Raw genomic sequence first — 15465 nt, 5'->3', positions numbered from 1 at the left:
TTAACAAATATGAATTGCTAACGTGGTACGAGCGAAAATGGTTATATGTATCGGTTTGTGGGTTATCTATACTTACTCAAGTACATACGTATAAAAATTTCAGAAATTCTTCACGTGCCTATTATTTTCAATCCCATAATAACAAATAGATTTAGTTTCGCAAAAAACAATTACTTCAGCCACAAGAATATTATATTAATACTTACAATTAAATTTAAATAATAATAAAAAAAAAATGGCTCCAAATTAACGAATCCGTTTAATATACCAAAAATATTATGTAGGTACATTTATATTTAAAAAAAAATTACAGGTAGTACTCGTAGTACAAGTCAAAGCCCTGCTAAATTTCAAATTAGATGATGCTGCGTAATACATCTAGTGCTGTTTATATTATTTAATAGTGTAATAACCATACATAACTCTTGTTACAGGTAACAGCACCGAAGTTTCCTGTTGTGATCAAGATAGGTCACGCACATAGTGGCGTAGCCAAGGTGAAAGTGGACTCTTTGGCCGACTTCCAGGTAACAACTCGAATCAATTCAGTTGAATTATTAAATTTATCTGTTTAATTTCATCGCTTATAAAATAATGGATATTCACACTTATGTGCCTACTATTACTGCTTGCCAAAGCAATAAGTAAACTATTAGATGGTGCAGTCTTCTCAGAACACCTATTGCATTACACTTGAGGTATGAGTACACACAACAGAATAAATACTCGTAATACAACTAGTAGAATGTTATTCCCTATGTTTATTCGATTGTCAGGTGAAGAATTATCTTCACCTGATTTCAAATAATCTACATTAATAGATTATTTGGAAATATTCTTTAATATGTAATCCTGCATTCCGGTAAGTAAATTATATAGACTAGATTGCAAATATAATTAAAAAAAAAACATGAAAATCGGTTTATAATTAATGAGGCTATCGCGTAACAAACATATAGATAAGAAAATACAAGCGAATTATTTCGTCCTTTTTGTAACTACTTAAAAGTAATACTTGTTAACGTAATGGTAGGATATCAATATTGCAATGATACTGTCATTGATAATTTATGATTAATATAACTATAAAAAGAAAGAAGAATTACGAAACAGATTTATCGAGCTAGAATGAATGGAGATGTCGGTAGGGGCCGCCCTAGACGGACCATTATACGTACGACGTATATTGACCAAATAGGTGACGTGCTGAAGATGGGCCAAATTAAAAGTACCCCTAACCGACGAGAGTGTATGAAAAGATTGATGAATGTGGAAGTAGCGGAAGAGGTTTGTTTGAATTGAAGCATTTGGCGTTCCATTGTTTCTGCCTACCCTAATGGGAGACAGGCGTGACAGATATGTATGTATGTATGTAACTATAAAAATCTGAGATTATAGTACGTACCAGTATATAGTTATTGTAAATAAACGTAGTTTACAACAACTTATAAATACTTTATATGTCTAAGTAAAAATTCTTTATCTCATTGGACGATGGTAGAGGCATAGAACAACATACACCATTATAATGGGTGAAGAACAGTTACATGTTGCTGCTTTTATAATATAGTTTTTTTTAATATATTTACAAACTTTAATAACCTCGCCATTTTTTTTTCAGGATATTGCTGGAGTAGTGGCTATGTTGGGTACTTATTGTACTGTTGAACCTTATATAGACGCAAAGTATGATATTCACATACAAAAAATTGGCACTAACTACAAAGCTTTCATGTAAGTACAATAAAAGTACATGAATAGTAGAGCTTCTTTTAATTGAGGTCGATGTAAATATATCTAAATATGTTAGTACTTACATAGAAATATCTATGTTAGTATGTAGTTACATAATAGCAGCTATTGGAAATAATAAAACCATAATTGTTACTTATAAATATAGTCTCATTAACAAGTCATAATACAGACAATAAATAATAATTTTCGGTTAAAAATTCTGTGCTTGCAATAAAACGCCTACAAGAATAACTAAGTTAATAATTAATAACATTCAATCTCAATAATTTGTATAGGGCAGGCGTTATAGAAGAAGATTACAAATTCACAGTAAATTATAGTAATTACGTATTTTTTTTAAACTTTTTTTTCAGGCGTAAATCTATATCGGGAAATTGGAAGACCAATCAAGGTTCTGCCATGTTAGAAGCTATCGGCATGAACGACAGATATAAGATGTGGATAGACGAGGTATGAAATAGGATTGAACTAATATTTATTTATTTTTGATGGATACTATAATTATTTACTAACTTGTTTTTTTTTTGTATTATTAATCAAGGTATTTAAATTAAGTAGGAACCTAATTTTATTATTAACCAAAGACGACCAGTTTTTCTACTTTCTCAATCATAGAGAAAAGTGTTTTCACAACACAGAGTTATAATAATAAATATCCACCTATGAGTCAAGTAATCGTGTTTTCTAAGCATCTGTGAACTATCACTTAATATACTTGTACATATTTCGTTAGGTGAGTGAAATCTTTGGTGGATTGGAAGTTTGTGCCCTGGAACTCGTAGTGGGCAAAGATGGCCGTGAACACATCATAGAATTGAACGATTCGGCTACATCGTTCATGGGTGATTCTCAAGAAGAAGATAGACGACATCTCGCTGAGCTTGTACTGCAGCGTATGCAGGTAAACATTGGCCGTATAATGAACCTATTTAAATCTGATAGGTTTGTTCCAGTTTCGTTTTAATTAAAGAATATTCTGGACTTGTATGAATTTTTTATAATCTCATATTATGTTATAATTTGACTACAGATGTCAATTGTTGTTGTAATTTATGTAATTTGCTGAGAAGAATCAAGATAAATGACTCTTGAGTGACTCTTTATATATATATATATATATATATATATATATATATATATATATATATATATATATATATATATATATATCAATTATTTTATTATCATATACGTGTAAATATTTATTTGCAACAATTTTAAATTAATTTTTTTCATCGCATAATTAAATTTGTTTTGCCAAAGGTTGACTGGGAAAGAATGCTATATAGTATTAAGTCCGCCTTGTTTACCAGACATTTTTTTTGTAATGTGATCAATAAAGAATAAATAAATAAAATCAATATAAGTATAATAGTAAAAATGACTAACATATTGAACATTATGATAATCTCGTAGACAACTAACTAAAGTAAGATATATTTTTAAACCGTAAACAATAATTTATTAATATTTTTTAATAAAATTTATTAAAAGATGGAGTCTCTGACACGGATATCATTTATTAGTTGTCTACATTGGTACATTCATAAACATAGTATAACGTAGTACATTTGTTCGACTCTTGTTCCCGCCACCACGCATTTTTAAGATTGGAGTATGGCAGAGAAATTACTGAGGCATAATATCTAGTCCTCAAGAATGGCAACGCATGAATAGCACAATATATTCTTTTTAGCCAATGATGTTCATGTTTAGAGGCGACAGTTACCATTCTCTATCGTGAATTTTCTACTAGTTAGTAGATGGTGGGCAAATTGACCTGAGTTTAGATTTCCTTCTCATCTGTTTACCATTACCATTCCATTTTCACCTCTTTAAAAAATCTTTTTTATCAGGCGTGCGATAAGTTATATTTGTATCAAGTACCTATTAAATTTTAAAATAATAATAATGTAATTCTAGTCGGTATGTCGGCCCGGTATCACGAAGACGACATCTCGATCATCGGTGTCGGGCAGCTCGGCGGCGACGTCACCCGAGGAGCGGTCGATGCCTCTACCGGGTGCTGGACCACCGAGCGCACCGCCGCCTGCCCCGCTGGCCTCCGCAGCCAGTATTGACCGTCCGCTGCCGCCCATACCAGCTGAGCCCACGCAGCCGCCACCACCACCGCTCACCAGACGCGACTCTCAGGGTATGTTTTTTGTGAAGTACAAAGGGTATTGTGTTCCATGAGATTTAGGAAATTGAATACAATAAATCTTATGTAACATAAAAAAATAAAATTGTAATTATCATCATCATCATCATCACTTTAACTGGTCATTTCTGTGCAGACATCCCCTATAACTACTACATGAAAACCATATTTCCTTTTCTTGTATTAATGTAATTATTATTTTTATAGAATACACCGAAATTGCATCATTACTTAAAGAAAATACCTGTAGCTTACAATCTTGTTACTAATAGGTATATCTTGGTGGACTTATTAAAGGAAAGAACACGTGCTTGGCTCACACCATCACACACACCACCTCAAGTTATTAAAGTTTGGAATTCACTTCCCGGTCATGTGTTTCCTCCTACCGATAATCTTGCGGCAATTAAGCAGGCCCTGAATATATGTATTTTCAGGCTGTCAAAATGACAATCACCAACACAATATAAATTGTAGTGACGACGACCTTCACGTTTGGATTACATCACCTACTTACCCTCCAATAGGGTGTGGTCACTTTGACTGATCTGTATAAAAAAGAAAAAGTACTCATTTGACTATTCCGCTCCTTTTAATAATTACTCTCCTGTTCTCGGATAGTCTTCTTTATTTTTTTCCACTGAACATTTGTATAAACTTAATTTTAAATGTTTAGCTTCCCAGTCATCAACGGTATCGTCTGCATCGGCGGCACCGAGTACTACAAGCAACCCAGCAGCCACTGCCACTGGTGGTGCTCCAGGTTCAGGACCTACGTCCGGACGAGGAGGTTTTGCTCGTCAAGGTTCCCTTAGTGCTGCCCTTACAGAGGATGCAGAGGACACAATGAAAAATCTGCGAAAAACCTTCGCTGGCATTTTCGGTGACATGTAATAACTTTGTATAGTTTTTGTTCGGACAATAGACAGTGTATTATCGTAACATTATAGATACTGTCGTCGAGAAAACAAATTTAAGACCAATCAATATAATTAAAAGTGGTATATGTGCACGTCTTTTGCCCGAAACAACAACAAACTATGGCTTATTTATTTAACCTAAACTAAAAGTAAACATCTTCATACAAGATTTTACATTTGATTACTTATAGTTCATATGCAAATAAACTCTGTTTTTGCTCGTGAAGCAATTTGCATTATAATACTCGATTCCGAAATGTGACGTTTCCAATAGCACCTGTTTTGAAGGGACCATCCCTCGAACCGAGTGTACGAAGCGAAACTTTTAAACAAAATGATAAGCATAGTTTTAATGTAAAATAACTATAGATTTTTTACAGTAAGTTTATTATAAATATGAAAATACGAATCAACTGAGCTGCATTGTGATCGAACCCGTTGGTCACACGGCCGCACGCGCCGTGAATGTAGTGTTTCTGTCTCACAGTCTCAGACTCCTTCTACACTCGCTGCACTTTCGTATGAGGTCACTGACGATGGAAACTCCATTATTTATTGTAAAATCGACTCATTTTTATTATTGATATTTATTATTGTCGAGGACAAATAATATGTTGTGGCAATAAGTAGATATGAACGTATTAAGAATATCATTACAGTTGACGAATTTATTTTATAGGATTATTGATCTTTCATTTAAATCTGTCGTGTATTTAATACCTGTCTAAATTGTTGGTATGTGGGATGTTAGCAATGCTATTTAAGACAATATTGTTAAATGCAAGAATTGATCCACATTTTATATACCTTATTACGTAGTTGTATGTAATAGTATTAAGAATTTCTTGTTACACGTTCATGCTCATGTATTCGAGTAGTGAGTTGTTTTACAATTGCTACACATTTCATATTTTATTTAATTATATTTTCACTTATATAACGCGAAATAAGAGTAAGCATCTCGAGCATTAAACTTCGCGTACCTATTTATTATAGTAAAATTATAATTAACAAATTGTTGGATGGTAAAAGATCGGAGTCAACAAGTCTGATGATCTGTCATATCAGGAAGACATAAATGTTAACTATTTCGTGAAGTAAATTGCGCTTTCATATCTGTTTAGCAAATTTTAAATTAAGCTATTTATAATAATGACTCGTTCTTTAGCTAATGCAAAGTAGATACTTTATAAATGTGTAGTCAAAATATATACGCATAAATTCGTTGAATAAATAACTTAATAATATGTATAAGGTTATTTTAAAAAGAGATTGCATTTATACTACAATATTCAATAGGTGTCTACCAAAGCCCATTTGTTACTTATTGTAGATTTTACAACGAAAAATAGCTATATGTAATAATAATTTAAGATAATAAAACTCTTTGTGCTATTCATGTGAATTCTCTGAAAATTTTGTTTAAGTACCTATAAATTTGTGCAAATATCACCTACAAAACGGTTACAAAGGACTGTTGATGAGACTGAAGTCTCATTGAATTTTAGATAAATATAATAACTTGTGTTGTTGGGGCCTTGGCGTCGTGTCATACCTCTAAATGAAATATGGTATGCAATGCTTAGATTATACATATATATTGCACTTGTAGCTAGATTTTGACACGAAATACCTTAGTATTAACAGCCATGATATACGTGTAATTATTATGATACATAAGTGTCTATAAAATGCGCAATTAAAAAACTACTACTGACATATAATATAATATTTACTATTTAGTTTAATTTTGCAAACTGTGTAGCAAATGAGGAATTTATAATATATATATATATATATACAGAATTGTTTAACTGTTTCAGTTAACTTTATTTTACGTAAATATAAAAAAATATTCCGTTTGTTAACTATTAAGATAATAATTATTATGAATACTAAAGTTAATATAAAGCTGTTGTTGTTGTTGCTAAACGAGTTATACAATTATATACTCATAAATGGAGAATAAGTGTTTTCAAGATATATCACGATAAAACAATATCATAATAATTGTATCATACAAGTACCTACGTTATATCGATGACCTTTTATCGTGGTTTATTCTTGCAATACAGTTGACATGGTATATCACAATTATTGTCCATGTTTGCCCAAGCACAATATAATCTTTATCAGATGATATAAAAATAAGTAGTCATTCATAAATACATAGTTACGTCATTTTAATCTCAAAATCACTTTTTTATTGATGATGAATAATTGTAGTTCAAGCGGATCATGATATAATAACTGTGACAACCATGTCTACGAATGGAATATGTTAATGGAATTTGAATGCATGTTAATCTATTTAATAATAATAATAATAAATACCTCTTTTGGTAAGTACCTACCGAATAAAAAACTTTTATTTCATATACGCCAGATTCCTTACGGAATAGTTAGAACGGGTGCCAAAGACTTCTAGCTTTAGGTATAGACACACGTCTCGCACACAGTCTTACATTATGTATTATACTAGTACACTTTCATAACTCGTTTTTTAAATATATAAAGTTCTGGAGACAAATTGATTTATTTCCGTCTTTTAAATTTATATCTAACCTCCAACGTATAGACATGAAAATTCAAAATAATAATGCACGGATAGTAATTACGTATATATTGCTGCATGTTTAAATAGATCACATGATATAAAAGTTGTAAAGAAAATTTACGTATTATGAAATAATCAATAAAATACAAAATTTCGAGTTCTATCAATACATAAATAACAATATCTAAATAATAATTAATACTCAATTGAAAACACAAATTTGTATTGGAATTTTCCGTGGTTGATTTTGATAGTATATTATTATTTTCGTAATAGGAAAGTACAGACAAAATATTGCAGACTTCAGAAATTCACAAACTGTTCAAGCGTACCCAGTTGGATCCATACCGGTATTAAGACTATAGTTCCTGTACATCCCTGCTGCAGCGAGGCGATTTGTAAATGATTGACCGGCCGGGAAGTATACAGATGGAACTGAATGGATTCCTGTAACGCCAAAATAGGTTAAGTAATGCAATAAAAAAGTAAGTTTCTTGTAATTCGGAGTAGTAGGTATTTTTGGTAATATGTTTGAAACACGCTTAAAAGTAATTTGCATAACTGGATTAGACTTAGGTACTCTTTTTGGCCACGTATAGTGACTATAAGGATTATGTAGTATGATAGATGTTATTTAATTTCTAAAAAAACAAAAATCAGTAAAAATATCCAGCAAAAGATTTACATCATATGTCAAAGATAACTTGCCGTATATAAGTAACTATTATAAAGCATTGCATAAATTCTACAAACATTCTATTCTATACAATTTCTGTTCAATTTAATCTCGACGCAGTTTCCTTTAGTAGCTGTCACGATTAATTCCTGGCGAATACGCCACAATGGATTAACTGATCATCAATGATGCACTAGTGCCTTGCCAGCATAAACCAAAGCGATTTCGTCTGTATAATATTGGAATGTATCATTCTATTTTAAATTAACTAACTAGTAACTCCTAAGGACTAATGTGTTTTGATTTTTGTCCCTTTTTACTTTTAAGACAGTAGTACAACAACACACATATTGTATTATTTTACCTCAGGAATAAATATAATGGTAAGTATGTGTCAATGCGTGTCACACAAAACTCGTAACCATAACGATAACAACCTATTATTATCCCATGATTGGATTATGTTCGCCATAAGAAGAGGATATTTGGCTATTCATCATCATTATATTAACCTTTAACTCTCCACAGCTGAAAATAAGCCTCCACCTTGGGAGTTTTAGCAGTAGTTACCACGCTAGCCAGGCGGATTAACAATCGCAGTTAGGCTTTGGAGATGTTTAATAGGGACGCTTCTGCCCATCTCTCGCCCTCCCTTAGTCACCTCTTACGCCACCCACGGGAAAGGAAGGATTGGCTTATTCTATGCCGGAACCACACGTCAATTTTTTATTTGACAACAATTGGAAATTTTGCTATTATTATTATGTTTTTAAGCTACTTTTGATATAGAATTTTATTATGATTCAATACGATGCCTACAGTCACCTTTCACCAGCGTACCGCATGGCATTGGCAGGGAATCCATCCTCAACCCTAGGAATAGAAATTATCACGTACAATGCGATTTTAGAGAAGCTTTCTTCCGCGAACTCTCAGATTATGTAATGATTTTCCTGCCGAGGCTTTCGTTAGAGACTGTAGCATGGGGTTCTTCAAACAGGGCGTATTAAGATTTCTTAAGGGTAGGCCACGTACGCACGACGACCCTAGTGTTACAGGCGTGCATAGGCTACGGTAACCCCGTTTACCATTAGACAGACCGTTTTCTTGTTTGCCACCATACTTGTATACAACAAAAAAATATGTTACTACCCTTACAAAATACTATAATTTAACTTTTACTATTATTTGCGTATGAAAAAGAGTAATGACACATTGTATTTTCCATCACCACACGGATATCAAAGTTCGTAACATATAACGTAATCTGATATAAATAATATACATATATGTAGTTTTATTTTGATGACCTCCTAATTATTTCATTTTTATTATTTATTATTATCATTTTTTGGAAACTGCATAATAACTAGAACAGGCTATGGGAATATTCTACAATAAACGATAATTAAATGAAATGATGATTGTATATGAAATAAAATTAATTATTTTAATGATAGAATTTATTAAACGTGAATCATTTACATAAACTTACATTCGCATTGTAACTTTAAAACTAAACATTATTCTCCTAATTATTAAACAATTATTGTATAAAGCAAAAAATTACAATGTTGTTTTAATAAAAAGAAATAATAAAATTCAAAAAATTCAAAATTCAAAAATCATTTATTCATGTAAGGACATTTTAGCCGCTTATGAACGTCAAATGTTTACATTATAATTTTATTTTTTTCCCTACCGTTCAGTTCAGTATATAGATCCAATTGAGAAGAACTGGCAAGAAACTCAATTGAATTACTTTTTTTTTTTAAAGCCAGTTTATTTACAATGTATATTTATATAGGTGTCTAGTCTAACATTAAATGAAAATTCAGTGCATGAACAACTATTGCCATGCACACTCGTCATTCAAGTAATCGTTTAGTGAGTAATAGGCTTTGCTCAGTAAATATGATTTAACAGATGTTTTGAATTTATTTAAGGGTAATTCCAACATATCCTTTGGTATCTTATTGTAAATTTTTATACCTATTCCCATAAAAGACCTATTAACTTTTTCTAAACGATACTTGGGGACAGTAAGTTTGTCTTTAAATCTAGTATTAATATTATGAATATTGCTGTTTTTTGGAAATAAGTCAAGATTTTTATGAACATATAGGATATTTGAATATATAAATTGAGAAGCAACGGTGAGAATATTTGCCTCTTTGAATTTCTCTCTTAATGAGTCACGACTCTTCATACAGTAGATCGCTCGAACGGCACGTTTTTGTAATATGAATATATTCTTAATATCTGCCGCTTTTCCCCATAGTAATATTCCATAAGAGAGTAAACTATGAAAATAACTAAAATAGACTAATCTAGCAGTATCAGTATTAGTGTACTGTCTAACCTTACGCACGGCAAAAGCTGCTGAACTTAGTTTCGCTGCAAGGCTTTGAATTTGTACACCCCATTGTGTTTTATTATCTAGTGTGATTCCTAGAAAGACAGTAGATTCTATAAATTCGAGAGATTCGTCATTTAATTTAATATTGCAATTAGTATTAAAACTTTTAGACAGAGAGAAATTAACACATTTTGTTTTTTTAGCGTTTAACATAATATTGTTAGTTGTAAACTAGTGCAGGAGACGCCGCAAAGCACTATTTACATCGTCATAATTATTAGTCATTCTATTAACTTTAAAAATCAATGAAGTATCGTCTGCAAATAATACTATGCCGCATCTATCCTGCATGGCATATGGGAGATCATTAATGTAAACTAGGAATAAAAATGGACCGAGAATAGATCCTTGATACAATATAGATACAATATACATTGTAGGTATATATTCCCATTAAACTGAATTAAATTTTGAAAGAAATTACACAACTTTTAGCTACTATAAGTATATATTTATTGATGAAATTATTTGTAACTTAGTTCTAAGCTCTTTCACAGACAGATATATATTTTTATCAGCTGACTTCAAAAAGATTCGATTATATTTTATGCGACTAGGTTAAATGACTTATTACGACTTAAGTGTATATATTAGACCCATACAAATGTGGTCAATTTTAAATTTAACTTTCTAGTAAAATAAAATCTTAAACTATATCTAATAAGTTGAACAACTTCCTAATAAATTCCTAATAGATAAAAAAGTGACTTTTGTTCTAAGTGTCAAACAAGACGAGATAGTTGAATATTGTAATAGGTAATTAAATAATTTATTACTCAGCAGGGATACCTACTTATAATAAATATTGATAGCTTGGGAACGTAAATTTCGTGTAATGAGATGGTGTCACATGTTTCACGTATGTATCTCAAACAAAATATCATATGTACTTACACCTTGGTACTGTAACAAAAAGACAACAATCTTGAGTAAGAAGTATTAGCAGGGCCAGAAAACTATTAGGTTTTCATAATAGTGCTACAAAATGAAATGAAGAAAAAAATAAAATATAGACACAATCGTGGTAAGGTCTGAGGTGTACTTTATGTCTAGTAAGACCTTCTGGAATTGCATCGCAAAACACACACATACGAGCTAATAGGCTAAAACTCATTCCTATAATAAAAAATACAATCAGTTGAGCAAAGCAAATATTGGCAATGTAAAACTCTATTTTCAAACGACTTCAAAAGGAAAGAAGTTCTCAATTTGGTTGTTAATTTATTTTTTTATGTTTCTTACTCTAAACTCATAACTCACATCTCGTCAATGTTTGTTATCTCCTCTGAAGTTATAAATTTATTTAGAAAATTCTTTTTTATCTAAAAGGATACGGATAATACTTATGGATTAGTTCCAAAAAAGTTTTATCATAATCGATTCAGTTGTCTAATTTTTAAATCACAATAGATTCTTTTGTCACAACTGAAGTCGGTTTTTTTTTTATAATACAATCAATACTACTAATAAATACAATCTTAAATAATTATAATTCATTATAGGTAATTCTTTCTGAAAGTCCAAAAACTTCCCCTTTTTATCGATATACAATGTACTTAACATTGTATATCGATAAATTAATTATTATAAATTAATTATTTTTAATATTAAAATAAATATTAGTTACTACGAAATTATCATTATTAAATGTACACAATTGCCTATTTAAACGAATATAATTATTTGTAGTCTTATTATTAAAATTCATACAACAAATATACGATAATTATGTTACACAAAAAAATACATATTTGCAAGAAATTATACAAAAAATTGTTAAAATTCTTAAATTTAAACAAGCCTTTAAGATATTTATATTTATTTGTAAGTTTGTGGGTCCAACTTGGTGTTGAGAGAGTAATTTCGGTACATGCCTGACTGCGACAAATGATTGGAAAATCTTTGATTCTTGGGGAAAAACACTGTTGGCACCGAGTGCAAGCCTATAATGTTGCCATAAATATTTATTTACGTTTTAAATTCATAAAAACTAATTAAAATTCACCACGAACCACGAACCACAAAGTCTATGAATTATATAGATAACTTTTATAATAAATAAAAAAATCTTTATAAACCTAAAGTTTTTACTATATTATAATTGACTAATTAATAAAATTGATATCATTGCTGACTTGGGATTCTTAATGAATTAATAAAATTTTTAATCATAAAAAAATATTTTATCTTGCCCATTTCAATATTTTCTCGACAACAGCTTATCTAGTCATAAAAAAAGTGTTACTTTATGATCTTATGTCTTTTATGAATAATAAATTATGTAAATAAATAAATAATTGTACAATATGATTACCCAAATAAATGTTTATATTTCTAAGGATGATTTAAAAAACTGTTGATGCTTGTGTCTTCACAAATAAATAATGCCAAGTTTGTCGTGATTTATTTTTTACAAAACAAATGAAGATACATTGATTAATTTTAGTAAGAAGTTATTATTCTACATTTTTATATTACAGCAATTTTTTAAATATTTGGTTATGACTTATGCCATAGAAACACATTACCGGCATAAAAACATTGTGTTATTCAGACCTTTGACATTTATAATATTCTTTGGATGAATATAAATATAAGGTTAACTTGAGGTATCTTAAAGCATGGTAAGTTAGAGGTAGCATGATCGTTAATGAATAAAATGTGTAATGATTACACTACAATGATATCTGTAATGATAGTTTCCTACTAGGATGGTCGCTAACTTTATTTATTTTTCCCAGTAATACCCACCTATAAATACATAATACGATTACAATAAAATAATCTCATAATAAAACACTTACCAGGTGGATACCATCCGTACACGCTAGCAGAAGTTCTATAAAATGGATGTTGTTTGCTCACTTGACATCCATAGCCATTGAACCAATCTGTAATCGAATTATAGAATTACGTCACCGCATACTGATAACATCATATGACGCAATGTATGATTAATTACAACATCTATACTTATTTGTACATTTAAATATATAAGCACAAACATGATCATATTTCTTTTAAAAGAAAATAATGTATCGAGCAAATGTCTCACATAGTGCAATGTTTGACTTAAAAAAATAATTATCTTAGTTGTCTAAAGTACCATGAGCAATACAGTATATTCTGTGCTATTGATAATGATAGTACAGCATGTGACATTTTTCAATATCATTATTCATTTTATAACTGCATATTCGGTTTAATTTTTTAACTTCACCTCTTCGTTTATTGATTTGAATCTATTGTACTTATGTATATATAGCCCGCATAACAAAAGGTCATCAACCTCATTAAGTTTATCAGTAATTTGGGTACATTTTATGTTATGTTAAATTTATTTATTTATTCTCAGACTATTTATTTAAGAAAGCGTAATACGATTATGTTTGGCATCTTCGTGAAGTTCTAATTAAAAACATATACACTGGCGGGATTTTTTAAAACCAGTCAGAGATGATAATGGAATGATAGAATAAAACACTAGACACCAGTCAGAGATGAATATCTGTTAATATCAATTCAGCACGATGATTTCTAGGGAGGACCACGTGGAGGTAAAGCTGATAGGGTGGACTGCAGGCTGCAATACTTACAATCCCTTACCCCCGATAGTACACATAGGTTCACAATTTGTCAATAATTTTAGAGAGATAGTGTTTGTCATTTGGATGAAATTATATTGCAGTGGAGCTAATCAATCTTATCTTCATTCTCAGTTTTTTTTTTCTTTCTATCGTATATTTAAATAAAAGCTTTAGTAAATTGAATAAAGATAGAAAAATAACGTACGCGGATGATCAAATCTTTTCGGTAAATTACAGGTAATGAACACATCTGAAGTCTTCAGTTCAGGTTTCTGAATTTCATTCTGAAGGCTGGCTCTATCTACACAGGTAGCGGAGCAAAATCCTGGGTGCATTTGTTGTTCCTTTAAATCTTGATTGTTGGTCATTAATTAAAAGTCACAAATTAAAATTAAAAATATAATAATACGCTGACTCTCAGTTCGATCAAACATACAATATCTCCATGACAACCATAGATGACAACTAATATTTTACAGATATTGTTACTATAGAAACCAATAAAAATTTCTATGAATATTGAAATATTTACTATTTGCCATTACATCGATATTGCAAATATTCCTTAGTATAGTTTCTTGCTATTTATTTTTATTTATTCATTATTGTCCACATTTATGAATTAGGAATGACCTATGATATAAATATTGGATTTATATTTATAGAACCTGATTTAAATCCTAATACATTCACACTATATCTCTTCGGATAATGTTCGAATAATAATACTAGTAATAATTAGTCGGATTTTTTTTTTTAATCATCAGCAAACTCAGGCAATTCAGAATCGATCCCTATAAGTGATCTATGATTTACCTACAAGAAACCATATAAAGAAATGCGTAGGAGACCATATTCATGATCAACCTGATTTCTAATAAATAAATATTATTGACCTATATGTTTGACATAGAACTTACTTAAAACGATTCACGCGATCGTCAATCACATCTACTCAATATGCAAGATAACCCAATGCCCTGCCTTACATTTACGTAATGCTTTATCTTACCCCCAGTCCAGTCAATTAAGGTCACAAATCTATTCAAAAAGTTTCCTGTAGATTATTGTTAGGTGGCATAGTAATGAAATTGTTCACAAAAACCTTGATTGTGTAGCGAGTTCTCATACTAGGTATATTATCGTCCCATGATGGTTTGATTCTTGCACCATGCAAATATTTGTGTTCTAATGAACGTAAATGTGATATACACATAAATATGTTTGTATTGACTAGGATATTTTCTAATAGAAAACGTATACGATAAAATAGTAAACTCATTTTGTGTTGGGTGGAGGATACACTGCTGTAAATGGAACTTGTAAAGTTGTCTTTACGCGGTCTACCCCGGAAACTATAGTTATTTCAATGTCTAGTGATTTTTTTTTT

The 15465-nt window shown here is 30.5% G+C and overlaps 2 protein-coding genes across 5 annotated transcripts in view; one reads left to right on the top strand and one right to left on the bottom strand.

Moving 5' to 3' along the window:
- The window catches only part of LOC113511855 (synapsin), a gene marked incomplete at its 5' end in the record, with an annotated part of 83597 nt that extends 78342 nt beyond the window's left edge, over positions 1–5255 (top strand). The window contains 6 exons of the mRNA XM_052897557.1: positions 435–527; positions 1622–1734; positions 2109–2205; positions 2489–2656; positions 3679–3910; positions 4593–5255. Coding sequence (XP_052753517.1) covers positions 435–527; positions 1622–1734; positions 2109–2205; positions 2489–2656; positions 3679–3910; positions 4593–4810 — 921 coding nt within the window. The remainder of the gene's footprint in view (positions 1–434; positions 528–1621; positions 1735–2108; positions 2206–2488; positions 2657–3678; positions 3911–4592) is intronic.
- Positions 5256–7444: 2189 nt separating this feature from the next.
- Positions 7445–15465, bottom strand: part of LOC113511854 (piercer of microtubule wall 1 protein) — a 20718-nt gene continuing 12697 nt past the window's right edge. The window contains exons 1-3 of one of the 4 annotated variants that reach the window (XM_052896349.1): positions 14281–14621; positions 13293–13379; positions 7445–7840 (exon numbers count right to left, since the gene is read on the bottom strand). In XM_052896349.1, coding sequence (XP_052752309.1) covers positions 7716–7840; positions 13293–13379; positions 14281–14443 — 375 coding nt within the window. In that variant the 5' untranslated portion in view covers positions 14444–14621 and the 3' untranslated portion in view covers positions 7445–7715. Of the gene's footprint in view, positions 7841–10859; positions 12432–13292; positions 13380–14280; positions 15405–15465 lie in introns of those variants that run through there. The other 3 variants (XM_052896358.1, XM_031913452.2, XM_052896361.1) reach the window with 3 other exon arrangements.

The sequence above is a fragment of the Galleria mellonella genome, unplaced genomic scaffold, assembly GCF_026898425.1.
Source record: "Galleria mellonella isolate WM207_F2 unplaced genomic scaffold, CSIRO_AGI_GalMel_v1 utg117, whole genome shotgun sequence".
Classification (NCBI taxonomy): domain Eukaryota; kingdom Metazoa; phylum Arthropoda; class Insecta; order Lepidoptera; family Pyralidae; genus Galleria; species Galleria mellonella.
Note: the sequence above shows the minus strand (reverse complement) of the source record. Positions and strands in the feature narration are given on the sequence as shown.